This window comes from Colletes gigas, unplaced genomic scaffold (genome assembly GCF_013123115.1).
Source record: "Colletes gigas isolate AHSC1104 unplaced genomic scaffold, ASM1312311v1 Colletes_gigas_Sc00001, whole genome shotgun sequence".
NCBI lineage: Eukaryota > Metazoa > Arthropoda > Insecta > Hymenoptera > Colletidae > Colletes > Colletes gigas.
Window position 1 is genome coordinate 4,471,605 of NW_025106630.1, and position 26,215 is coordinate 4,497,819.

The 26,215-nt window shown below is 38.7% G+C and overlaps 1 protein-coding gene across 1 annotated transcript in view; it reads right to left on the reverse strand.

Annotated features, from left to right (window-relative positions):
• LOC122395020 (rap guanine nucleotide exchange factor 6-like) overlaps positions 1–26,215 on the reverse strand; it is a 256,702-nt gene that overhangs the window by 62,607 nt on the left and 167,880 nt on the right. The window contains 1 exon segment of the mRNA XM_043392297.1: positions 1,425–1,500. Within this exon segment, the coding sequence (XP_043248232.1) occupies positions 1,425–1,500 (76 nt within the window).

A 26,215-nucleotide genomic window follows, 5' to 3' on the forward strand; every position in this document is an offset into this window, starting at 1 on the left:
TCGCAGTTGAAATGAAATAAAATATTCAAAACCCTGAAACGACTCCGGGGCAAATTTTTATGCAATCGGTTGAAAAATGTGAACAATTTTTTACATTTTTATGAGCTTCGTATCAAAATATCGTGATACTGTATTTTAATAACTGAATAACATTTTCAACATACTCCGGATACAAAATTACTTTCTCCATACTAAATTTCACGTTTTAAATCGTCAATGGATTCAGAGTTTCTGCGTTTTTTAAAATACGAACTGGATTTCTGTCCCTTTGGATTTACATAATTCCTGATCCAGATAAATATTGGAATTTCTTATCTGTCGTTCGACAGAAATGGAATTGATTCGTGGCTACTTCGTCCAATTTTTGACCTGAATATCATCGAGTCGTAACGTTTTTTAGATATAAAAATCGATAAAAAATTTCTGCCCTTCGATGATTCCCAAGCTTTTCAGAGCGTATATCGAAAGCATACGTTAACACGTACGTATGTAAATTACATCGAGAGAATTCATTTTCTTCCGCGGACGCGACAATTCCATTACGTTTCAACGTTCGTCTGGAGTAATTGAAAATAGCGATCGCAAAACAGACAGAGCGAATCGGGAAGTGCAGCGATGCAGTCTCGAAAACTCGACGCGAACATAACAGGAGAGGAACTATTGATTAACTGTCTAGCACGTTGCGTCTCGAGTCTGGACAGCATTGTCTTTCATTATGCGATATCGCCACTATATCCGGAATAGTTCGCGAACGGAGCAGCCACGAAGGGATGTCTGCGGTACGTTCGTTCGTAAATGTAGGACAAACCGGTCGGAAAAAAAGAAATTCGTTTGCATATACTTTAGTTCCTAATTTTTCCATTATCAAAACTTACTTCCACGATTTTCAAAAAAAAAAAAAGCATCAATATTATTATTACAACGTCGAAATTTCATTTAAGAAGTTCAAAAATTTGCAATGTTTTAGATATTTCGATTTTATTCGATGTATCTTTGGGGGTGGAAAATGTCCAAACGAAGTGTTTGAATAAACAATTAAAAATTATAAATTAGAAGCATGGGAATTCCTGGTCCTAAAAAAATTTTAATTCACCAAATTTCTGAATTCAGTATGGAGTAATAAAAATTCTGAAATCAGGTACGAAATATAACACGAATTTTGATTTAATTTTCAGTGTTTTCCGATGCACGATGGTATTCGAATTTACGGAGACTTAAAATGGCGATTAAACGAGCTTCTTAAATATCATCCAAGGGTAATACCGAGCTCGCAGATGGGGTGCATTCATGTTTTAAGTAGAAACTGTCGGCGGATTCGGTAACTGTTGGCAGCTAACACGCGAATTTTTCCGCGATTCGGATTACAGCGCGGTCGTAAAGTTGACTTCGGAAACTTTACCAAGTGAAATAACTTTTCTACTTACGACGATCATCTCGGAGGGCTCGAGAACGAAGCATTCGTTGGGTCTCCTGGCACTGCCACCCGTCCGCTTTCCAAAGCTGGAACAGAAAACGGGAACATAAATTTTAAAAATCTGTTCTGACGCAACGCGGCGCTCCATTGTGGAACGCGAATAACGGAAACGCGTTATTCCCGTCGAAAATGTTGTATTTATCGTTTACGAGTAAACGGAAATACGATTGTAATAACGTGACGCAACTGTCGGTTGGTATCCATGAAAGATAACGCAGAAGTTATTTTATCATTATGCATTATGGATGGCCGCGAGGGTTCGGTTTTAAAAAGAAGCGAAAGCGGAGAAAAAAATCCGAGTTTCAACGCGAACGTAATTACGAGACTAATTACAAAGCTAATTTCTTACGCTCGTAAATTAGCTTTAACAATAATATGCATTAACAAGTGGTTTACACTCGTCTGTGCTTTTCTTGTTCGCGTAACCGAATCGACCAAGTTCTAATAGTATACATTCTGTCTTTTACAATTTTTTTGTATTTATAGTCTCCGTTTTTTTATTTATACAGCACTCGTTTCATTATATTAAGGTCTCCGTTTTAATACCATTGAAGTGACTCAGCTTTCTATAGTAATATGCACTGTGACCACGCACGTAATTAATTTTTTTATTACACCGTCTGATACTATTGCTCTTTTCTTTTCTTCGATTTTTGACAAGTTGTAAATATAGTTGGAAAAAAATGGAGCTCTGTTATAAGTGTACGTTGCAAAATTATTAACTGTGAATCGGTATGGACACATCTGTGTCAACATGTGCCATCTGAAAGGGGTAATTAGTGTTTTGTGCTTTGTCCAAATAAAATATTCAACTGAACATCTGTTTATACGCACTTACATTCTCGATGCTTATTGTTTTAAATAACATTCAAAGTTCCGTCAACTGCTGAAGTAGTGACTAACCAATTTAGCGAGTGTAAAAATTAAACACGTAAATTACATTAATATAAATCCTTTAACAAGTTATTTATATTTCACCGAAACCCAGTAAAGATTAATCTCGTTCGAAGGTCATTATTTTTGGAGAATCGGTGCGCGTAATTAGAGATTTATGTTTCGATTATAACCCACAAATTAATAGGTTCCCCGAAGCGATCCCGAAAATGAGGTCGAAGCATCGATAGACAATTAAACAGCTGAAATTAAGCTGCTTTGTACGATCCAGTAAACACTGCTCGTGTAATACACTGTCGGTGATGACCAAAGGGTAATAAATTTAATTACATTATCTTATTATGCTTCATCAAAATGTAAATTAGACGTTCTTCGAAACGTACACCAATTTAAAAAAAAAAATTGTATAGAGTGATAAATCGAGGGCGTTAAATCTCCCTGTGTTATACCAATATTAGCCCCTCCATTATATTCTATAACCACTAGAAAAATAAAATAAAAAAAACAAACTATGGTCTAAAAAATTTAGGAGCCCTGCCTAATAAAAATGTCGAAATAAGTGCACTTAGCAAGAAACACGATTCTTTGGAGCAACCCTCCCAATTTTAACACCTCGTACAACAACATGGCTCGTCCTAAACATACAACGACACTTTCGCCGTAATAATTCAAGTATAACAACGCCGCGAAATAAAACAGCCCGAGCGTCACCGCCGCCCTTCGTTAAACGGTTAACAGCGATAACACTCGTAACAATAACCAGTCCGGGAGGGGGTTGGTAGGGGTATGAAACGGGCGCATCGACACGGAAGTTAACGTCGAAACGCAATTTATCACTCAAACTGCGGCCCGAGCCACTACCCCGAACGTAATATCCCGATGGAGGGTGTGCTCGCACGTTCGTGTAAATATATCTATTGTTGTGGTATCCGGGCTTTAATGTTTACGATCGCGGCGTGGAACGAAGCAATCGACAGATGTTCTCCTTCCGCACCGCGTCGTTCCGGCACTCCTCGAATTAGCCAGGAATTCTGGTGGCCACCCCGGCTCGATCTGGAAAAAAATCTCCCGCGGTTATACCGGAGAATCCAGAGGGTCGAACAATGCTGCACTAGACTCGTCGATAGACGCTAGGGGTTGGAAATGATCGTTCGAGGGTGCCAGTTGCCGGCCAACGTGCCTCCATCCGGCTCGATGCGCGCTTTTCCGCCGTCGCTAATCCATTTGCGTTAATAAATTATGACTTTCGAGCCGACGCGATCCCCGCTGAATCTCGCCCCCAATTAACGTAATTAATGCACGCCAGACACACGCAACGTGGTCTCGGAGATAGTCGCGTTTCGGGGGAAAAACCTATGCCTCTCAATTAAACGGACTCTTCTAATTCCAACTATCTTTCTTTCTTACCATTTTCTTCGAGCTTTATGTTTCGAAGACAACCTTGTAATTTAAACACCCTTAAATGGACTCTCAATCTCAACTGAATTATTTTTCTTAACGTTGATATTTACTAAATTGGTAAATGGAAACTTTCCTTTGAAGCATTTAACAAATATTGAACTAATGGAGGATTACATAAATTTTCAAATAATTATATTGACATATATTAAATAAATATTAGTTTAAACTTGCAGAGGGTCGCATCTTTCTTATATTTTCTTCGAGTTTTAACTCTTTTTGCTTAAATTATTTTACTTAATGTTGATTTTTACCAAATTGGTAAATGAAATCTTTCCTTTAGAGCATTTGATAAATAATGAACTAATGGTTGGATTACATAAATTTTCAAATAATTATATTGACATATATTAAGTAAATATTAGTTTAAACTTGCAGAGAGCCGCATCTTGCTTATATTTTCTTCGAGTTTTAACTTGTTTGAAGACAACTTTGTAATTTATTCAAACACCCTTAAGTGGACTCTCAAAATCAACTAAATTATTTTACTTAATGTTGATTTTTACCAAATTGGTAAATGAAAACTTTCCTTTAGAGCATTTAACAAATGAACTAATGGAGAATTATATAAATTTTCAAATAATTACTTTGACATATATTAAATAATTATTAGTTTAAACTTGCAGAGGGCCGAATCTTTCTTATATTTTCTTTGAATTTTAACTTTTTTGAAGACAACTTTGTAATTTATTCAAACACCCTTAAATGGACTTCAATTTCAGCTGAATTGTTTTACTCAATGTTGATTTTTACCAAATTGGTAAATGGAAATCATCTTTTCTTTAAAGCACTTAAAAAATATCTAATTGAGGATTACATAGATTAAATAATTATTAATTTAAACTTGCAGAGAGCTGCATCTTGCTTATGTTTTCTTCGAGTTTTAACTTGTTTGAAGACAACCTTGTAATTTATTCAAACACCCTTAATTGGGCTTCAATCGCAACTAAATTATTTTTCTTAATGTTGATTTTTACCAAATTGGTAAATGAAAACTTTCCTTCAGAGCATTTAACAAATGAACTAATGGAGAATTACATAAATTTTCAAATAATTACTTTGATATATAATTGTTAATTTAAACTTGCAGGGGGTCGCATCTTTCTTATACTTTCTTCGAGTTTTAACTTTTTTGAAAACAACCTTGTAGTTTATTTAAACTCCCTTAAATGGACTCTCAATCTGAAATAAATTATTTTTCTTAATGTTAATTTTTACCAAATTGGTAAATGGAAATCAACTTTCCTTTAAAGCATTTAAAAAATAATGAACTAATGGAGGATCACATAGATTAAATAATTATTAATTTAAACTTCCAGAGGCCCCAATAATCCACTTAGGGTTTGAATATCTCAATGCATACAAAAATGGGCTATTTTTCATTTATAACGTTCGAATACGAGCGAGAGTAACTGTATATACAGTTTCTCTTAGTTTCTTTTTCACAAAAGAAGAAATTTGTTTGTTTTATTGTTTAAAATATATAATAACGAATATAAACCACAACGAATTTGAGAAATATGAAATCGTGGACGGCCTTTATGTTTGAGCCGAATCGAAGTAGCTCGAACAAGTGAAAATACTCGATACGAACGCGTTACAATTTTTCCAACGACGTTGCGAATTCATTATACGATTTCTCCCGTTGCTTTGCATTGGATTACACTGAAATGGAACAGAAGGAAAGCGTATTGCTCGCGACAGCGTGAGAATATATTGGAAATTGAGAGATCACTTTTGCAGCGAAACACATTACGTATTCGATCTGTTTCATTATTAATTACGACGTATCGAAATCTGTTTCGTCGCGGCCTCGATCTCGCTGGCGCTGTAATTTTCGCGTATTTCAGTGTTTCGAAATATTGGGGAAGCGCGTTCGCGAACGAAAATAAAGATCACAGTTAGCAGAGTAGGCTAGCATAGTAGGTCTCCGTGGTCGGAACGAAGCCATTATTAAAGTTTCAAGGCGATTATAATGCGTTCAACAATGGAAGAAAGGATCGTCGTGATTTTAATTTATGGCACCGTACTATGACCAGCACGCGCACCAGACCATACCATAGCTGCGCGTTTTCTTCTAACGGAAGTTGAAAAATGATGTTTACTAAGAGGGCGCCCGTAACACCAGGGAACACGAAGCAACCTGTTATTATCGCGATTGCTTCAATTACAGCGAAATATGCAAGCATCGCTAATTCCTAATTGACGTCTTGAATATTCTATTAACACAGAAAGTTACCACAATGTCGATCGTTAGGCATTGAAAATATCCTATTATCAAAGTTCGCTGAATCTAGTTTTCATGTTCTATCAAAACGTAGAAAATTCAAAATAATTCTTTGTATAAATCACACCGACGAGGGATCGTTTCCACTTTTTTATTTAAAACGTTTTACGATCGATCGCGAAGGAAATTATGAGAAAATTCTAGGACGTCGTCTAGAGAAATTTTAATAAAATCACCGACGTCGGAGCACTCCATCCCTCGAAAACGAACGGAGCAAGCGTAATCCAGCCCTTTCGCCTTCCAGATAAAACAAACATCTCTCGGAAGATAGGACACGCGCCTCGAAGAAATCAATTCCCCCGTCTTGCTCGCTCCCTGTGAAATTCTTCCTGTGGAACAAGCATTTAAATTCCTCATCGTGGAAGGTTTAATTAGCTTCGACCACCTACTCGATACATCAGCGATCTCTTGCACTTACAAGGAAAATAACCCCATTATTCAGTCTCTCCAGAGAACGAAACGAACCATCCAACGCGGAAATCAGCATCGACTGAACTTCACAACGTGGAAAAATATACGTTAAAAAACGTGGATTTGATTCACAATTTATCCCCATTTTCTTTTCTCATTTTTTTTACACCACTCAGTCTTGTGTAAATACTTCACCAACATTTATTTAAACCTCTATAATATGGGGGTTAATAACACGAACTATCGACTTGTAATTAGCTTCTGGCGGTGGTAAAATTGCTAAATAAGTTCGCTTAAACTGCACTTATATTCGTGATTTCTCTGCCCGGCTGCATTAACATTCCTATTATGTGCCTCTTCTGGGCTCTTAACCCATTTGCATCGAGAAGTGGAATGCGTCGAGCGCGAAATGATTCGCCAGCAACGACCTCTTTAAAACACATTCGCGACAGTAATCTGAATATCGGTTGACGATCGGCCTGTATAATTGATAATGTCGCTTTTCCCCGCATACGACACTTGCGAATTATTCAACGCTGACGTAGACAACCAGAAACGAGGAAAATTGTCGTTCGAACAACAGATCAGCCAATGAGACCAGCGCAGCACGGTAACTCATTCGATCGAATAATAAAATTTTTATTTTCACTAAAACGCGTAACGCGTATTATTCTATGGATGTAGATAGGGATTTTATTCAAGAAACTTAACGCCTGCGGATTATTCTGCGCCCCCTCTTCTCGATGCAAATAGGTTAATTCGTCTATTTCTGCTCGACTGTATCCGTTTCTCGTTAGATATTCCTCCCCCCTTCCCGATGCTTCTTGTCTCTACGACTCTTCTTTCTTTTTCTTCGAAATAATCTGCAACCGATACTTTACCTTCTGCATACTTAAACCCTTCCTCGAATCTTAGCACCCTTTTTCCTGCCGTTAGTCAAATTTCTCGGTTTTTATCTGTTTCAAGATTATGCATCTTGGCGTATACAAATCACCATTATCGCAACACCGTGAACTAGGAAGCTACACTTTCTGCGCGAACTCTTCTGCAAATAAAAGAATTTCAAACTCGAGGATCGGTTGGAAATTACTGCTGTACCCTTGCAGTTCATTTCTCTTTTTAGAATTTCAGATTCGATACTCGTCGATGTGTGTCGAACGAGAGAAATGGTTCTAAATAGCACCATGCGCGGGAATAAAAATCCAGTGGACACGGATCTGGAGAACGAGCCAGACAATAGGTTCAAGAACTGTCTGGCTACTCGAGTGAAATGGGTACGGTGCACCGTCATGCATAAACTGCATGCGACGTACACCTAATGGAACTTCTTCCAATACCTCGTACAATAGACTATTCAAGAAATTGACACAAGATTGACTCGTTAATCTCCCATTAAAGAAAACGGGGAGCTATCGAACATTGTATACAAATCGAATCAGTTACACTAGGTCAGTTTGTGATTAAATCATTGCCTGTACGCTGACCCACATATGGGTCAGGAGGATTATGACTCGTTGTCAACTGAAAACAGGAACGATTGCAAAACTACAACGAACGGATAACAAAACCTAACGTTTAAATGTTCGAAAATTGATACTTCAAATTTAAAGCGTTACCAATTTTTTAAAAATTGAGATATTGAATTTTTTTAAATTGGGGCTATAACTGTATCCTTGCTAAGTAGAATAAAATTTGATTCTTTCGTTTTGGTTGAGCTATCGTTATCGAACTCCTACATTTTGTATTATTTTGTATTAAAAAAATTTGTGCGTGTCCTCAAAAGAGGAATAACGAAGTGAGTGAAACTCTTGTATCGAAAAGTTTCATGGTTTTTCCATGAGAAATTTACAAAGAATGTTGATTTCTCTACTTTGCTAGATGACTCCCTCTAAATACACGATGAAGAGTTATCTTTTACAAATGCACTGATCTCGACAACTGACCATTCCTATAAAAATCTCATCATCCAACTCCAGGTATGTGGAACGTGTCAGAGGCAGCTGAGCTATTGTCGGAGTACAAAAATGGCCATAGTCAAGGAAACCCAAGTAGGTCATCTATTTCCACGAACTTTGTTCATCGTTTCCGTGTCCCCGGTCCACGGCCGGGATCCCCACGTGTCGGAATACGTCTCGCGGATACTTCTGGTCCGAATCACTTGCAGCTCCGTTTTCTCTGGCTAGCATAAACAATCTCCGACTGAAATCTTCCTTGAACTTGCGGTCCCCCTATGCCCCAGGCGCAACGGTAATACAAATGAAGCGAGTATCGACAGCCGCGTATGTAAACGTGGCACCACAGGCGAGGTATACGAGTAGACATTACACCAAATGTATTTTTTCAGACATTCAGAACAACTTTTCGGGATTTCTTAGAATTTCTACGTATTCTCCGCCAAAATACGCGTTGTTTGCATTTTGAAACTTTAAAATCCTCCAATCGGTCCAGAAGTTATGATTTTTTAAATATACGCATGTAATTTCGAGGAACATTTCAGGAATTTTTTTCTCGAAAGTGAGTAGAATTTTGGTGGTATATGTATTGACCAAAAATGATTGTAATTGGTTACCACAGCCGAATATAATTTTTTTAGAACGATCTAAAACTTTTCAATTTCGCCGAATTTCAGGGGAATCATCATTCATGGTCAGACATTGTATTCTCGGTAAAGAATTTTTTTCTCGAAAGTGAGTAGGATTTTGAGGGTATGTCTATTCACCAAAAATGACTGTAATTAACCCCTGCAACTGAAAATAATTTTTCTAGAACGATTTGAAATTTTTTTTTTCGTCGAAAAATTTCGGCAACTTTTGAATTTTTTTCTCGAAAGTGAGTAGGAATTCGGGGCTATGCCTATTCACCAAAAATGTTTGTAATAGACCTCTGCAACTAAAAATAATTTTTGTAGAACGATTTGAAATTTCCTAATTTCGTTCATATTTGTCCACCTACTCGAATTTTGATCTCGAAAGTGGATAGGATTTCGGGGGTATATCTATGCACCAAAAATGATTGTAATTGACCCTCGCATACGAAAATAATTTTTCCAGAACGTTATGAAAATTTTCAATTTCGCCGAAAAATTCGGGCACCTACCTATTGATTTTTAATAATTTTGTTTGAGGGCCTACGGAAATATTGTTTAATACTTTTTTGTAGGAATCCATGAGCTCTACTTCGTAAGTAAATTTCAATGAAATACATTCGCTATTGTAGGAGAGGTTTATTCCTCGAATCTCCGAAGCTATGCGAAGCGCCAGAACTAAAATCCCCCCCGAATTTTCTGATCGCTATGGCAATCAGATTGGGTCGCGAAAGTCCATAAGGTGTAAGGTCTACATGTATGCCTCGTATGTGGCACGATGAACGAGGACTGACTGAGAATCGCCGAACAGAACAGAAGGTAAGGTTGCCGAAGGTTCTTGACCCGGCGTGTGTCCATCCCCGTTCTCCTTTGGCTGGAACACAGGCGGCTCCGCGATGCGTAACGCGCGCGGTTAACGCGGTGTGTCACGTGCACCGTCCTCGTACAACGCGGAAAATTGAATTCGACGCGAACGACTCGCCCCGGGCTTCTCCATCTCGCAACCCCCGTCACCGGTTAACCCTATAACGTCGACCCGATCCATCCTCCTGGTTTATAATCGTTTCATTATGGACAGGCCACCGGGTGTGGGCTTTTCTGATACACCGTCGTCGGGTTTCCCGTGTCAGCTCCTTTCATTTCTTCGTTCAAAGGTTTCAGCTCTCGACGAAAGGTCGCAGACTACAGCGATGATTCTTAAAACGAACGTCGATCGTTCATCTTTCGTACAGGGAAACCGAAATTCGACACCAGATATCGAGTTACAGCCTCACTGACTTCAAAGGGAATTCCCTCGATTGGGAAGAAACGTTCAACTTACGAATCACGCGTTCGTTTTAAGAATCATCGCTGTAGAACACCGACGTTTTGCTGGGGCTTTGGAGAAACGATGTTAATCGCTTAGATTTAGTTTCGAGACCGGCTCTCGTTAATTGAAAATTGCAAGCTGCTGTGATGATTCTTAAAACGAACGTCGATCGTTCATCTTTCGTACAGGGAAACCGAAATTCGACACCAGATATCGAGTTACAGCCTCACTGACTTCAAAGGAGATTCCCTCGATTGGGAAGAAACGTTCAACTTACGAATCACGCGTTCGTTTTAAGAATCATCGCTGTAGAACACCGACGTTTTGCTGGGGCTTTGGAGAAACGATGTTAATCGCTTAGGTTTAGTTTCGAGACCTGCTTTCGTTAATTGAAAATTGCAAGCTGCTGTGATGATTCTTAAAACGAACGTCGATCGTTCATCTTTCGTACAGCGAAAGCGAAATTCGACACCAGATATCGAGTTACAACCTCGCTGACTTCAAAGGAGATTCCCTCGATTGGGAAGAAACGTTCAACTTACGAATCACGCGTTCGTTTTAAGAATCATCGCTGTAGAACACCGACGTTTTGCTGGGGCTTTGGAGAAACGATGTTAATCGCTTAGGTTTAGTTTCGAGACCTGCTCTCGTTAATTGAAAATTGCAAGCTGCTGTGGCACAGAGTCATTAGCAGCTACAAAGTTTGTTCGAGTTGCTCGCAACTCGTTTTTCGTTCCAGCGTGAAACTGAGGCTGATAGACCTCGAAAAACCTGCATAATTGAAACGGAAACACGCGCGATGTACGTTATCCTGAACTTCGACGATCGCTGTCACGAACCGCTGCCCTTGGACAGCATGCGGGTGGCAACGGACATGGTCGATCTCTCGGAAATTTCTATTCTCTGGCGGCCATTTGCATCGATCCGAACGGAAGTTCGAAACTACGGTATTAGAACGACAACGATGTTGTTCGATAGCAGCCACGTTGCAATTACACGAACGAAAACTGGCTTATTATGAATTTCAAGCAAAAGTTTTAACAAATAAAAGTACTGTTCATTTAATACTCGTTAATATAAAAATTTTGTAGTGTATAGTTTTGATATAATGTTCGAAACTACGGTATTAGAACGACAACGATGTTGTTCGATAGCAGCCACGTTGCAATTACACGAACGAAAACTGGCTTATTATGAATTTCAAGCAAAAGTTTTAACAAATAAAAGTACTGTTCATTTAATACTCGTTAATATAAAAATTTTGTAGTGTATAGTTTTGATATAATGTTCGAAACTACGGTATTAGAACAACAACGATGTTGTTCGATAGCAGCCACGTTGCAATTACGCAAACGAAAACTGGCTTATTATGAATTTCAAGCAAAAGTTTTAACAAATAAAAGTACTCTTCATCCAATACTCGTTAATATAAAAATTTTGTAGTGTATAGTTTTAACAGATATAATACACCAAAACGTTTCGAAGATTCGAGCCAGGAAACGCACGTTCATCGACACACATCCATTCTATTTTCGTATTCCTGCTGAACCAAATACAATATTCAGGGTTTATGAATTTCTCATTATTTTTAGACGTTACTATTTTATTTCTGTGTTAACCACGTAACGTGCCGAAGTTAACTGGAGCAACATAGTCGCCAGATAAATAGATGGAACCGTGCTTTGTAACTGAAATGACTAAAATAAAAGGGGAAGAAAACGTTGCTTGTTTCGGACCGACCACTGAAAATACTCAGCAGGAAAGTTAACAATTTATATCAGATATATTTGTTTCCAGGTAATACTGGATACCTGTAAATAGTATTAAAATTGAGAGAAAACTTTTAGATCGGATACAATCTAAAAATCTGATAAATCGTTTCTTCAATCCTTCGAGTTCGAACTTCGTCAAAGTTTAAGTTACACTTTATTATTTACAGTACAATTTTACTTTTATAATATAGAGCGTCAACGAGAAACTTGTTCGTGGTTACGGATATAAACCAAACTTGGCAGAGTCAAGTTAAAAGTTACTTCGTCTCTCACTGCTACCAGATTACTTTTCTCCAGGAAAGAGCACCCCATAAAAGTTTACGTTTTATTCTCCACCATAAACAACGCATCCGTCGCGAATATTACGGAAATAAAAAAAGCTCCGTCGGGTTGTCCCTATACATTTTTTCACTTTCGCGTTTAACTTTGTTAGATCGTAGCGCCGGGGCCGGATAAAACTGCACAAATGACTCGTGCAACGCGGCTAATGGCTGGAATTAAATCTACGTTACACGATACTATACTTTAAGATGGAATTTACGAGCGATTTCATCATAGCCAAAGCCTCGCGAAGATGCTAGATTTAATGATGTTTTACGATAGTTAGATGAAATCCTGTAAAATCCCCCGGCTACGAGGCTCTGTGGACGGAATGCGGGATCTACGAACTGTTGAAACAACGATACGAGCATCGGGACTCAAGATTTTCGTCATTTCACGTATAAATCGATTAGATTCCATTCCTGTTAATACTACTTACTATCGGTACTTCGAATCCAGTGCAATTTACCAGTTGATTACCGTAAGTGCATTATCGATATGTAGTACTTTAACAACTTGTATATTAACCGATTCAATACTAACGAGGCTCACGATCACGATCGAATTTTTTTCATGGATCAAGGCTCAAAACGTAAGGTCTAACGAGTGGAAAATAATTCTTAATTATCAGCAGCTTGTTCTTTATATACTTCCGTTCTAGACGAACTCTTAATACAGAAAAAGGCTCTAGCAATTTTCCAGAAAGCAAACTATATGCTATAGTAAGGGAAATTACACTGGATTGGATGTTATAACACAAGAACGTATCGTAGCCTTGGGTTAGGCTTAATTTTGCCATAGTGAAAGGATTAGAAACTCAAACAGAACACTGTGAAATGTATCGAATATACCAAAATTGGAAACTCATTAAATGCATAATTCTACAGTAAATATTAGAGAGAATAATCTCATCTTCTCTCTTTAAAAATAAGATAAATCATTAAATCATTAAATCGTTAGTGAAGGCAAATGTAATTTAAAGGAATGATAATAAAGATTGTTATTTGTTTAGATATTTCGATAGTATAAACCAAAATTAAAATAAATATACTTGTTCGTTTGAAACTTATCTCGTGAAAATGGCCGATCGTGCAACACTATAAAGAAGATATTTCCGAGCAAATTACGAATAAAATTATAAATATAATCCGCTTCGAGACTGCAATGTTCGAGCATAGAAAATTGTGCTACGTCATTTGAAAGTCATGAAGTTGCGTTCCGTAAGCGCATCAAAAATGCGATCGAAATAACTGGAAGAAAACCGAAGAACGGTGAAAGAACAGCTACTTCGTGTACTGTAAATAAATCTTCCAGTAGTACGATTAAATTTATAATTATAATATAGATAGTAATATCTAGAAAAATTCTTAGAAAACGTAGCTATGCCTGTAAAAAGCCTTCGTACTTCTAATTATAGTTTTTACGAACATCAGCTATAGCACATGAATGCGTACGACGCTTAACACTTTCACGACCAATGGAAAGCTGAATACATTTGCCATGTTGCAACTTCGGTGCATCAATCAAGACGATAATGATTGACAACGTACAGTTAGTTTCCATCATTATACATGTCGTGTCTTTGAGCTGCGAATAAATCCTCGATTCGAATCAGGGTTAAGTCAAAACGAAGCGTTACCAAAATTTAACTCAAGTCTTTCTGGAATATTTTGGAGCAAATAAATATTTCAATAATTATAATAAATGAGGATGGATTGAATTTTCGACTCGAAGCAGGCTTATCTATTGAATTTTTTTTCTCGAAAGTGAGTAGGATTTTGGGGGTATGTTTATTCACCAAAAATGTTTGTAATTGACCCCTGCAAGTAAAAATAATTTTTTTAGAACGATTTGAAATTTTTTTTTCGTCAAAAAATTTCGATACTTATTGAATTTTTTTCTCGAAACTGCGTAGGATTTCGGGGCTATGTCTATTCACCAAAAATGTGTGTAATTTACCCCTGCAACTAAAAATAATTTTTATAGAACGATTTGAAATTTCTTAATTTCGTCCATATCTGTCCACCTACTCGAATTTTTATCTCGAAAGTGGATAGGATTTCGGGGTTGTATCTATCCACCAAAAATGATTGCAATTGACCCTCGCGTTCGAAAATAATTTTTCCAGAACGGTTTGAAAATTTTCAATTTCGCCGAAAAATTCAGGCACCTACTTCGATTTTTAATAATTATAATAAATAAGTATGGAATAAATTTTCGACTCGAAGCAGATTTAGGTCGAAATAAAGTGTTAACTGAAGTGTTTCTGGAATATTTCGGAGCAAATAAATATTTCAATAATTATAATAAATGAGTATGGAATAAATTTTCGACTCGAAGCAGGTTCAGGTCAAAATGAAGCGTCACCAAAATTTAACTGAAGTCTTTCTGGAATATTTCAGAGCAATCAAATATTTCAATAATTATAATAAATAAGTATGGAATAAATTTTCGACTCGAAGCAGATTTAGGTCGAAACAAAGTGTTAACTGAAGTGTTTCTGGAATATTTCGGAGCAAATAAATAGATTAGACCAAAAATCGAAAGGAAGACGACCGCGTATGGCAAACGTAAAACTTCGCAGCTTTTGTTCGCCGATGTATATAAACACGGATCGATGAGAGTCTCCGTTCGACGCTTCTCTCTTTTTCGTCCCCGTTTCGCCGATCATTTCTAAAGAAGAGTCTCCCGTAATTTCCCTCGGAAAGTGGCTCCGTGTCCGCGAAATGCCTCGGTAAGCCGTTTCATTCACCGACATTCGCATGCCAGAACGTCTATCAGCGGCCACTTCGTGAAATAATGCAAGCCCGTTTCGCCGGTCCTGGACGCGTATCTGCTCGACCTAATGAAATATTTCTGCTGGCGCCGTTACCTATATTAGTTCCCGCCGTTTCCTTCTTTATTAGCGACCTAACTGTTTCTAGACGGCGGCAGTAAAAAGACGAAATTGTCAACCGGTTGCGCGTCTTCCCATGACCTCGTGGGAAGCGCGAGTTGCGTTAGATGCGTTCCGCGCTTTTGTGGGACAGTTAAGTCTGAATTTAATTCAGTCGAACCAGCTTTTACTTGCCAACTCTACCGCCGAGAAAATTATATCCCTCGTAACTTCACAATGTGGCACACGCGGGGGCTAGAATATGAAGTAATGCGTACTATTTTACTGGGTGCTGGTTCAGAGATATTTTTCACGAAAGACGATATTTAAAACACTATACGAACTGGGGTGCTACGAAAGATGAACGATACAATGGTTGAAAATATTCCAAAGATCGTTTTTAAATTATATCAGAAGGCAGACACGCGATGCAAAGGGGGTACCTTTATTAAGAAAAAGTAACGTAGCTGACAGTCGAGCGAGAGTCGTATCTCTTTTATTCGTTATTTAATGTCTCAAAGTATACTCTGTGCATACTCTGTGTGCAAATGTCGTTTGAAACGTCCCTCTTCACCGTGTAGTTTATTCGTCCCGTCGCTCCGGATCGGGGACCCGTGGCTGGGTAATTGGCGGCTTATTTCGGGCCCCGGCGATCCCAATCGACGCGAGATATATATCGGTAAATTTCAATCAAAGCATCGACCGACGGCGACAACGCCGTAATTTAGTGTGTCGCCTCGCGTATTGAACCCAAGGAAAAAAGATAAAACGCACGGCGGCGCGCGGAGGCGAAGATATACGCACCGGTTGTCGGGCTTCTATGGAGATTAATTGAAATATATTCGGATTGTAACGCACGTCCGTCCAGGGACGTGTTACGGTGATTTACACGTCGGATAAATTTTCGTTACGACGCTGCATCAATAAAAGATGCGGCGTCAGCGCGCGACGATTTCGAACACGTTTCACGAGGACGTGTAATACAGAGAGAGGGACACAGTGAGAACGAATTGATTTACGTTTCAACAATGCTGACGCAAACTTTGTTGCAACGTCGTTAAATTTGTATCGAGGCTCGCCGAAATTATGGAGAAAAAACAACAGAAAACGAGCCACTATTTTTAGGGCGAAAAAGGTCTCCGAGACTCACCGCACGGAGAACCGTCTCCGCGAGAAGGTTGGCGGGGGTTGCACTCCGAGAGTATTTATTAATATGAAATTAAATTCTGTGATGTGATTTCTAAAAACAAAAAAATGAGCCGTTTATTTTGAAAGTGGCCTAACTCCATTTTTCAATTTTTCCCGGTTACCATGGTTACATGTAGAACTTCATGTTATTTATCAGTAAAGCATTTCAGGTTGCTTATATTCCGAGCAAATACGATAATTCTTGACACATAAGTTTTCAGAGTTAGTTCAATAATTGAACCTTGTAGTTTGAAAGTGGCCTAACTCCATTTATACTTAAATCAAGACATTTAATGTTTACATGTACGTTTCGGATGAAACTATTGCATCCAGAGGTGCTCAAGAAATTGTTTCATGCGTCCTAAAACATGTTAAAAATTTAAGAAGTGAAAGACACATTATAGCTTACAGTGACATGTGCGCCGGGCAAAATAGAAACATTAAAGTAGTTTTAACGTGGTGAAAAATTGTCCAAACTTTGGAAAATAATGTGGAGATCATAGATCACAAATTTTTAATATCAGGACATTCGTTTTTACCAAATGATAGAGATTTTGGCGTGGTAGAAATGTCATTAAAAAAAAATAATTTACTGTTCGTTCCCCGAGATTATTACAAGATTATTAAAAAGTGTCGGAAAGGTAATAATTTTATTGTAAACGAAACGAGACAAGAAAATTTTGTATCAACAAAATTATTCGAAGACGCAATTTTTAAAAGGGTAAAGAATTCTGATGGAGAATCAATAAACTGGTTAAAAATATGTTGGATGCGTTTTGTCAGAAATGAACCGTATAAAATTTTCTATAAGACATCGATGAATGAGAATGAAAATTTTTAAGTCCTGAATTTATTACCACGTCGGGGTAGACCAAGAAAGTTCGAAAATATTGTATCGACACCACTGTATAAAAATATCAAACAAATTACAACAGCAAAATTCAAGGACATAACTGACCTATTACGATATATACCACCGGAACATCATGATTTAAATTAAATTGTTTTGTAATAAATTTATGTTTGTAATTTTGTACGTTATGTAGTTAAAAAATGTTTCGAATGGCATAAATTATGTTTCCAAAGTGTTTTAAAGATATGTAAAATAAATTCAGTATTGTTTTTTTCAATTTGAAGCATCTTAAATTATGTTGAATGGACTTGGGCACCTTCGAATTTTATAATGAATCTGGTTGTTAATTTTGAAAGTGGCCAAACTCCATTCTTGATAAGAAAACGCATATTATTCGCTTAATAATTGCCACTATTTTAATAGGAACTATAAATTTAACACCCTTAGATACACTTAAGCAGTATGACTCATTAGTATCCTATTATTTTTAAATTCATTGAAACGCAAACCTTTAAATATCTCGATTTGAAGATAAATGGACTTAGGCCACTTTCAAAATAAACGGCTCAAATATTCTTCTTTCCACAAACGTGTATATGAATACCAGTAATTTAAATTTTATTTATATAGTTTCTAAATTCAGTGAAACTTCGATCGAGCTATGGTACGTATTATGTTTGCCGCCATAGCGACGCCAGTGGAGTGCAAAGGGTTAAGACTCCCCGAAATTATGGCGAAAAAATAACAGAAAACGAGATACTCTGTTGTTAGCGCGAAAAAATATGTCTTGGGAAGAAAGATGGATAGAAATCAAGGTTTCTGAGACTCACCACACGGAGAACCGTCTTCGCGGGAAGGCTGGCGGGGGCGGCGGTTGGGCGCGATGGCTTCTGTCGACAGACTCGCTCCTGAGGGTCTGAACGGCCTTAGGAACGGCCCTGAATGGCTCCTGGGGAGCCCTGGCGATCATGCTGGAGGGCAGATTGCCATTTCCGACGGTGTCGTTGAAATTGCTCGCGCCTCCGCCGACGGTTCCGCCGCCGTGGAAGCTGTTCCATCTTCTGACAGGACCTCTATTAGCAACGTGGTGTCCGCTTCCGGGGCCGCTGGGGCCGCGCAGTTGGTTCGTGTACTTGTACATCCTCACCGCTCGGTAATCCTCCAGGACTTGGACCACACCTCCTTCGCCTCCATCCCTTTTTCCCCGCTCACGTGTTTTTTCTTCTTTATTTCGTCATTTGCCAGCGTGGTGCCCCGACTACATCCTTCAGACTGTCCCGTTGGCAACGTTTCCTCTCTCCTCGCGAGGATGGAACACGATTCGATCGCGGACGATTGCGCGTTCTCGTCCAAGGAACGCTCGCGACGACGTTCGACGCGATAGTTCTGTTCAAAGAAGATCGAACGTTCGAGTTAAGGTTTCCAGAGATATCCGCGGACCAGGCTCACTCGTTGATCGACGTTTGCACAGAGGGTGGTTCCCTGGAGTTGTTCGCTGATCGGTTTCCGATGGAATGCGCTCGTACCAACGTCGAGTGTCAACCCTGGTGCTCCTTGCGTTTCTTTCTCGCGGTTTCGGGAGAATTTCGTCACGAGAAAGCGCCGAGAAGACAAATTGCTAATATCATGGGGTCTCGAGTATAATCAAGTGTCTTGAATTTTATTTTTATATCGGTAGACGGTCGTATCGCGAACCAACGACAGTGATTTTCGTCTGAAAACTTGAGAACCTCTGTGGGAACCTATCCAAACGAGCAGAGTCGACACACGACAAGCTCGAGCCATCTTTCGAAAAGCACGTACCGCAGTTCGCGCTGTCGCGGCGAAACCGATGTCGAGAGGTTCGAGAATTCCCGGCACCGGTGGCTCGATCGCAATTAAACGAAAACCTGGATGGTCCTGGTTCCCGTGCAGCAGACGCGAGGGAAGTCATCGTAAACAGAGGCGGAACGGTGGCAGAGATTCTGGGGCAGAGAGCAGCCAGACAAAGCGAGAACGGCTCTTTCACCCTGGGACGTGGCTGACACGATTTTATTACGTGACTAATCTGTTTCCACTGTATCGCTCGAGGTGTACTTGTTACAGAGAAATAACAGCGACGCGACGGCGTCGCTGTGCCTCTATACGACGCAGGCAACTGGCTTATCAATTTTGACCGTTTGCACCGGCGCTCCGATAACAAGGGGGGAGGAAGAACGACGATAAAATCCGAGACAGCCATAAAGGAATCGAGTGTCGCGCGGATGGCGGGCGTCGTGTTTCCTCGAACGATAAGTTCTTTGATCCTTCGTACGATTTCGAGAAAGAGGGATAGAGAGTCGATAAACAGCCCTCGATGGTTTTCTGATAATGTCGCGATGGGAACAGAGCCGACGACGCTACGAATGACAACGATAACGGTGTGCGGGAATATGAAATTTGCACGCAATCGAGCAACGCTATCGCGGAGAAAAGCTTAGCCGAGAGAACCGGAGGCGGGGAAATCGAACGTTCTATGGATCGCTAAGAAACTGTAATTTTTAGAAAATTGATGCTCTTGCTTCTCGATCGTTAGGGTGAAATGGAGCAGAGGTTCTTCGATACTTCATTTTTATGGATTACATGGATACTGACGAAGGGAATACTCAAATTTTACTTTGATTTTAACCCCTTAAGGAGGGAGATTCGTATGAAATGGTAAAACGAGGAGTGATATTTGACAATTTTTTTAGATCTTTTTATTTGACTTTAGCATTTCGAGATAGAAATATTTTTTTTTCGTTACGTTTTATCGACTTTGGATGAATTCATAAATGTTATTCATTTGTTTCCTTTCATCTAGAATAAAAAATCTGAACTAACATCCTTCATAATAATAATTATTTAAGCTATGTTTATTGCATAACTAAATTAGAAATTTATTGCAAGAATAATTTTTTTGTATTCGGAGCAATGTATCTTCGACAATTTTGCATTTTTTAAGCAGAATTTTAGTTCATACGATGCGTAGTACTATTATGAATAAAATGTAGTTATTGAAGTAAATGTAGTAATTTTTTATTCTAGATCAAATGAAAAAAATGGTGGACTATACGCCATCGACATAAGGAATAACATTTATTATTCCATCCAAAGTCAATAAAACGTAACGGAAAAAAAAATATTTGTATCTCGAAAAGTTAAAGAATCGAAAAGTGTCATCGAACCCTTGTGCTGTAAAAAAATTGTCAAATATCGCTTCTCGTTTTACCATTTTACACGTTCACCCTAATTCTCCTTAATTCTAGCACGTTTTCAGCCAAACCAGTCAAAAATGATCAGGTTTCTTTATTGGATTTATTTCCGGTCTACGTAGCAATGTAAATAAAAAAATTTTATCCCTTGCATGTTGTATTTTACACGCATTTAAGTATCGAAACAATGTGACTTTAAAACTATCTGCAACTTGAGAATTTTGAACTCGAAAGTTCGCCGATGTTTCATAATAATGTTCCAAATATAATGTCCCTTGGCGGTGATACATCGTCTAAAATGGTCCCGGAGCGCTGTTATTGCTCCCGAAACCATGGGAGTAACATCACGATCTGTTGGTCATCTTAAACGATGCATCACAGCCACGTCGTTTAGAACATTTATGGTGTTTTATCCGGTGAACCCGTGGAGAAAACAATCTTTCCCACAATTTGAATAAAAATTTCCGAGCAAAACACTACCGGTAGAACGCGAGACATTTTTTAAAGCGATCGCACCGAAAATTGTTAAACCCCTGAACCACCGTGAGCCCTATAATTTCGTTCGACCTGTCCTTCCCCCAATTCTCATTGAATCGATTCCTTTATGCTCCCTCACGGCTCGACTCAAGGCCAACGAGAATGTTTCAAAGGCTTCACTGCGTAACAATCCATCGCGTTTAGTCAATTTACTCGGAAGCAGCGCGAAATCCTTTGGAACGTAAAATAAAATAAAAAAGTCCCACCCGTTCCTGCATTCGTAAATCATAAAATTCTGGTAACCGCGTTACAGGGTAATAATAAAATAAAAATCAATACGCGAAGAGTTCGAACGTTACTATGTTATATAGCGCATAAAATATTCCATTCAGATACGATATCGTATAACTGTGGCGTACCATATATCTAACAAAAATTCTCAATTTCACGCTTACAACTCCTACAGCACGCGAGCTGAATTCCCTCTGTCCAATCCTATCTCTTACTCCATCAAATTCCGTGTTTCTTTCTACTCTGCATCCTGCTATTTTAATCTTTTCACGATACACGTTCACTTTTCCCGCTCTTTTATTATTTGAAAAGCAGAAACAAACATTTTGATTAATTTCTACGTGAATTAAACGTGACCCAGAGTCGACGATAAAATGTTTAATCAGCGTGTCTCTGCCGTTTCGCAAGGATGCTACGAACATTGTCTGCGTCGAAGAGACGCCCTTCGATCGCAAAGGGTTAAAAACCCTTGGGCGCGGGTGTAAAAAGAAAACAGAGAACAAGAGGAGGAAGCAGGGGAAAAGCTGCGTCGTGAAAACTGTTCGCGCACGCGTCTCTGGGATTTCCCCCCGGCCCCAGACGAGGCAGAAATCCGAAAGACACGGGGATTACCTGGGGATACATCGTGGGAAAGTCTTAGTAACGGCGCACAGTGAAGTGCATAAGAGGTCCCCGAGGAGGAATAGGTTTAAGGAGAAGGGTAGGAGTAGGTAGACTTTCTCGAGCGGTGTATAGAAATTCAGTGAGCTTGCAAAACCTCTTGAGCACGCGCTCGAGAAGCGGCTCGTCTTCCTCTTGTCGTGGCCTAGGAGAAACGTACGAACGGGAGAGGGCGGGATTCCTTTTGTACAAACGCCACGAGTGTCGACAAATTGACGGTGGACGAAATAAAAAATGCCCCTCGGACTTTCTCTCGTTTGCGGCCTCCGGAGCTTTTCGATCTTCGATCCCATACGATTCTCGTGCATACGCTATAAATATGATTGGGTTACACTTCTCACGAGCCAAGTAAAGTCGTTCGTTCATTGTTATTTTCTAGAGTATCGAACGTGTGGTTTGTCTGACAATTTTATAATTTTTATTGTACGAGATCTTTTTCAATGGTTAGTTATGGTCTTAATTTTCGATGGTTAGTTATTTACTGCTGGAGGGGACCCAGAAGGAAAGATTATTGAAATACTATTAGAATAAGTTTTAGGATATTCAGCCGGAATCAGAAGCAGTCTTACGAAGTTAACACAGACTAGTAGTCAAATATTGCACTGTTTATTAATCAAAGTGCACGTGTCTAAATTTTGATACAGAGAAGTATACCGTACATAAAAAAGAATACAATAGAAAGTTGAGTGAATGCAGTGAATTTAAAATATAGAATTTATTTCTAATAGATACCTATTTTTTTCTTGAAAATTCTTACCCCCAAACACGAACTTGATGAAAGCTTTGTATATAGCATGTATCCTCAGATAAACTGTTATTAGATCAATTTTCACGTAACTTTGTAACTTTTTATCTACCTGAGAATTCTGCCCAGTAATCTAATCTTTGGAGCATCGTGAGGTCGAATTATGAAGAATTGGCCGACAATTGTACTGCAAAGCGGTGTTAGGGAACAGGTAGAGAAATTGCTAGGAGAGTCGCCATCAGCCAGACGGTTTTTATCGAGGTCCCATTAGTAGTCGTTTAAACATTCTCGCGCGAGGGTGAAGTGTTTGCGAACGCGTCTACGTAAACGTGCCCTGCAAAAGTTCCATGGACTGTACCAGAACCAACGAGACCAGGGATCGTCGTCGACGTCGTTTCAACGAGACCTCGGCTGGGAGGGGCAACCTGTAGAAAATTTCCGACTTCGCAGCCCCTGCCTGGAACGCGTTCAAGGGTGGGGACAAGACACGATTCCGCAGGTGGAACCTGACTCGAAGGTTTTTAGGTAAATCGACCGATCCCTCGACCAGTTTCGCCTTGGATCTAAAAAATTCCCGAAGGAAAGCTTCTCGAACTATACAATACGGTTCGTGGGAATGCACAGTTGCTTGGCGAGTTTGAAATACGTTCGAACGAAATTTTAGCTCGAAACTGACCACTTCAGGACACGACTAACGCTCCTAATGCATTGAAATATTAGAAAAAAAATTTAGAAAATTATGGAAGGTTGTAACACATTTTCAAAGTCAAAGTTTGTAACGATAGTATGACTATTGAGCAAAGTGTTTACAAGAATTGTTAGTTATCTCATTATTGGATCCCATCATCGATGTTTACCATTAGCCTGTGATATAATTTTTTTTCTGGTTATAGTAACTGGACCGTGCTATGGCTGCGAGTGAAAATAGAAGAAATAACCGCGGAGGAAAGTGTAATATGGTTTAATGACCTCTATCGTCCTGTGATGCAACTTTTTTTTCTCAGATGCATCGATGCACTTGCAAAGTTTTTTTTAATGGCACTTTTTGCTCCTTTTGCATGAATCGATTTATTGGGTCATTCTGCGAACAAAAGGCGTGCAATAAGGTCGCCATAAGACTCGATACTTGGAAGATATTTTATTTGTAATATTGCAATAAATATACAAACCACCGCACTCTAAATATTTTTTAAATATTACCTTTCAATAATTTATATAAATTGTAAATATGCAGATTGATATGGAAACTAGCATACTGAAAGGCTAAAAATAATTGACAATGTTATACGTTCCCGTTAAAAAATTATTAATATTTTATTATAATATTTATTTCTTATTTTCATCAGCGCCTATTCAATTTAAATTCAGTATCATATTAAGAACTTCTGCGAAACATTGGTTAAAACGTGTAATGAATCTAAATGTCACACTAACTTTCGTTCTAAATACATTAGTACGGGATAATTTCGTCCCGCGACAGTCGGGAGTGCTTAATTTCTATGCCACGTGTTGTAAACTTGAAATTATCACTTGTGGTACCCCCAGTGGCGAATACAAGGAGCCTACGGGAACTTCAGCTACTCGTTAACCAAAAGACTCTACTATTTAAATTTTAATCGCTTCGAGATTAAAATCCTGTTTCTGTCAATTTTCTAAAAACACCAAAACCTTTTCCACGAAAGTAAACAAAAATATTATCCCGCGTTTTTTATTTATTCGTTTTCTTCTCAACGTGTTGCGCGATCTATTTGTCATCCAAATAACGAGAATCAATTGCAACCACGGAACGTTAAAGAAATACAGGCTCGACGACGATCGTGTTAATTAATCTCCCGCTAACAGACAATTAACCTATATTGGGACCCACGATTATCACGAATTTTTATTCCGTCTATCGCACGCGCCAAGCACAAGTATGTCGCTCGTTTATCAGTCGCGACTTCGTTCCGCGGTGAAACATTTTCACGCTACAGTCGCGGTCGAAAGTTTCGCGAGCCTGTTCCCCGTATCTGTTATTGTCGCGAACTTTCGTGGACAAAAGGAATCGTCCGTGATAATGAAAACTTCATCGAGTTAACGAGCGAGCCAACGTTACACGAATGGAGGCCGAAGACAATTCGAGGGGCAGAATTCTTATCTACGCGCGAATTTCGAGTCTACGAACAAAAGAAAATCCGCTCATCCGCGGGAAGGAAATTTTTCCCCCAAAGATAGTACAAACAATTTCCTTATTTTTTAAACGAACGACAAACTCTAGATATTATCACATAGATTAAATAGACTTTCGTGAAGAAATTTGAAGTCTTCTGTAAGGGTTGTTTATTCACACTGAAGAAATAGCCAACGTGTAACAAGTTATGTTTTATTTGTATTTAATAAAATTGAATTTTTCTACGAGTTCCGAATAAAGAGTATATTTTATTTATTATTGGAAATTTTTATCCAGATATGATATAGACTCTCTACGATTGTAACTCGAATAAAATCTCGCCCACCTCTTCACGTGAGACCGTGAATACATGGATGAACGATAAGCTGAAGCGACGAAGAAGAAACTTCAATTTCCAGCCGGAATACACGGACCGTGTCTTCCGGTACAGCGATCGCGCTGGATTATTAATTCTAATTGTTCCGAGGCCTCGTTGCGCCACTCCTTTTTCCACTTGCAAACGAACGAGCGCGTCCCTGATATTATGGGAATTTTGACTAGAAATAGACAAATGAACTAACGCGAGTTTGATGAACAGATTAGTCGAAGATAACGCGTTCGTTTATTGCGCTGTCGTGGACGGAAATTTACTTGTTACAATAATGGAGCGTTAATTGAATTTTTGATAGAAATCGTGGGTGTAAATGCTCTCGATATGATCCTGTGGTCACTTCTCATTCGTGACATAATAGTCTTTCTTGCTGATAGTAGAAATCTTGTGTCACATTATACAATACTACTCTTTTTTATTCCTCTGTTATCGAAGATTTTATTTGTAAGGTTTGGAAAGAGGATTGGGATATTGTTTTAAATAATATTGCCAATAGTAGAATAATGTTGCTGATAATGGAAATCTTGCATCACAATATACAGGGTGTTCGACTACCTCTGGGAAAAATTGTAATGGAAGATTCTAGAAGCCAAAATTAGACGAAAATAAAGAATACCAATTTCTTGATGGAGGCTTCGTTAAAAAGTTATTAACGTTTAAAGTTCCGCCCATACTGAATTTTTTTCTCGAAAATGGGTAGGATTTCGGGGGTATGTCTATTCACCAAAAATGCTTGTAATTGACCCCTGTAACTAAATGTAATTTTTTTAGTATGATTTGAAATTTTTTAATTTTGTCTATTTCAGTGCCTTCTCGAATTTTTTTCTAGAAAGTGGGTAGGATTTCGGGGGTATGTCTATTCAC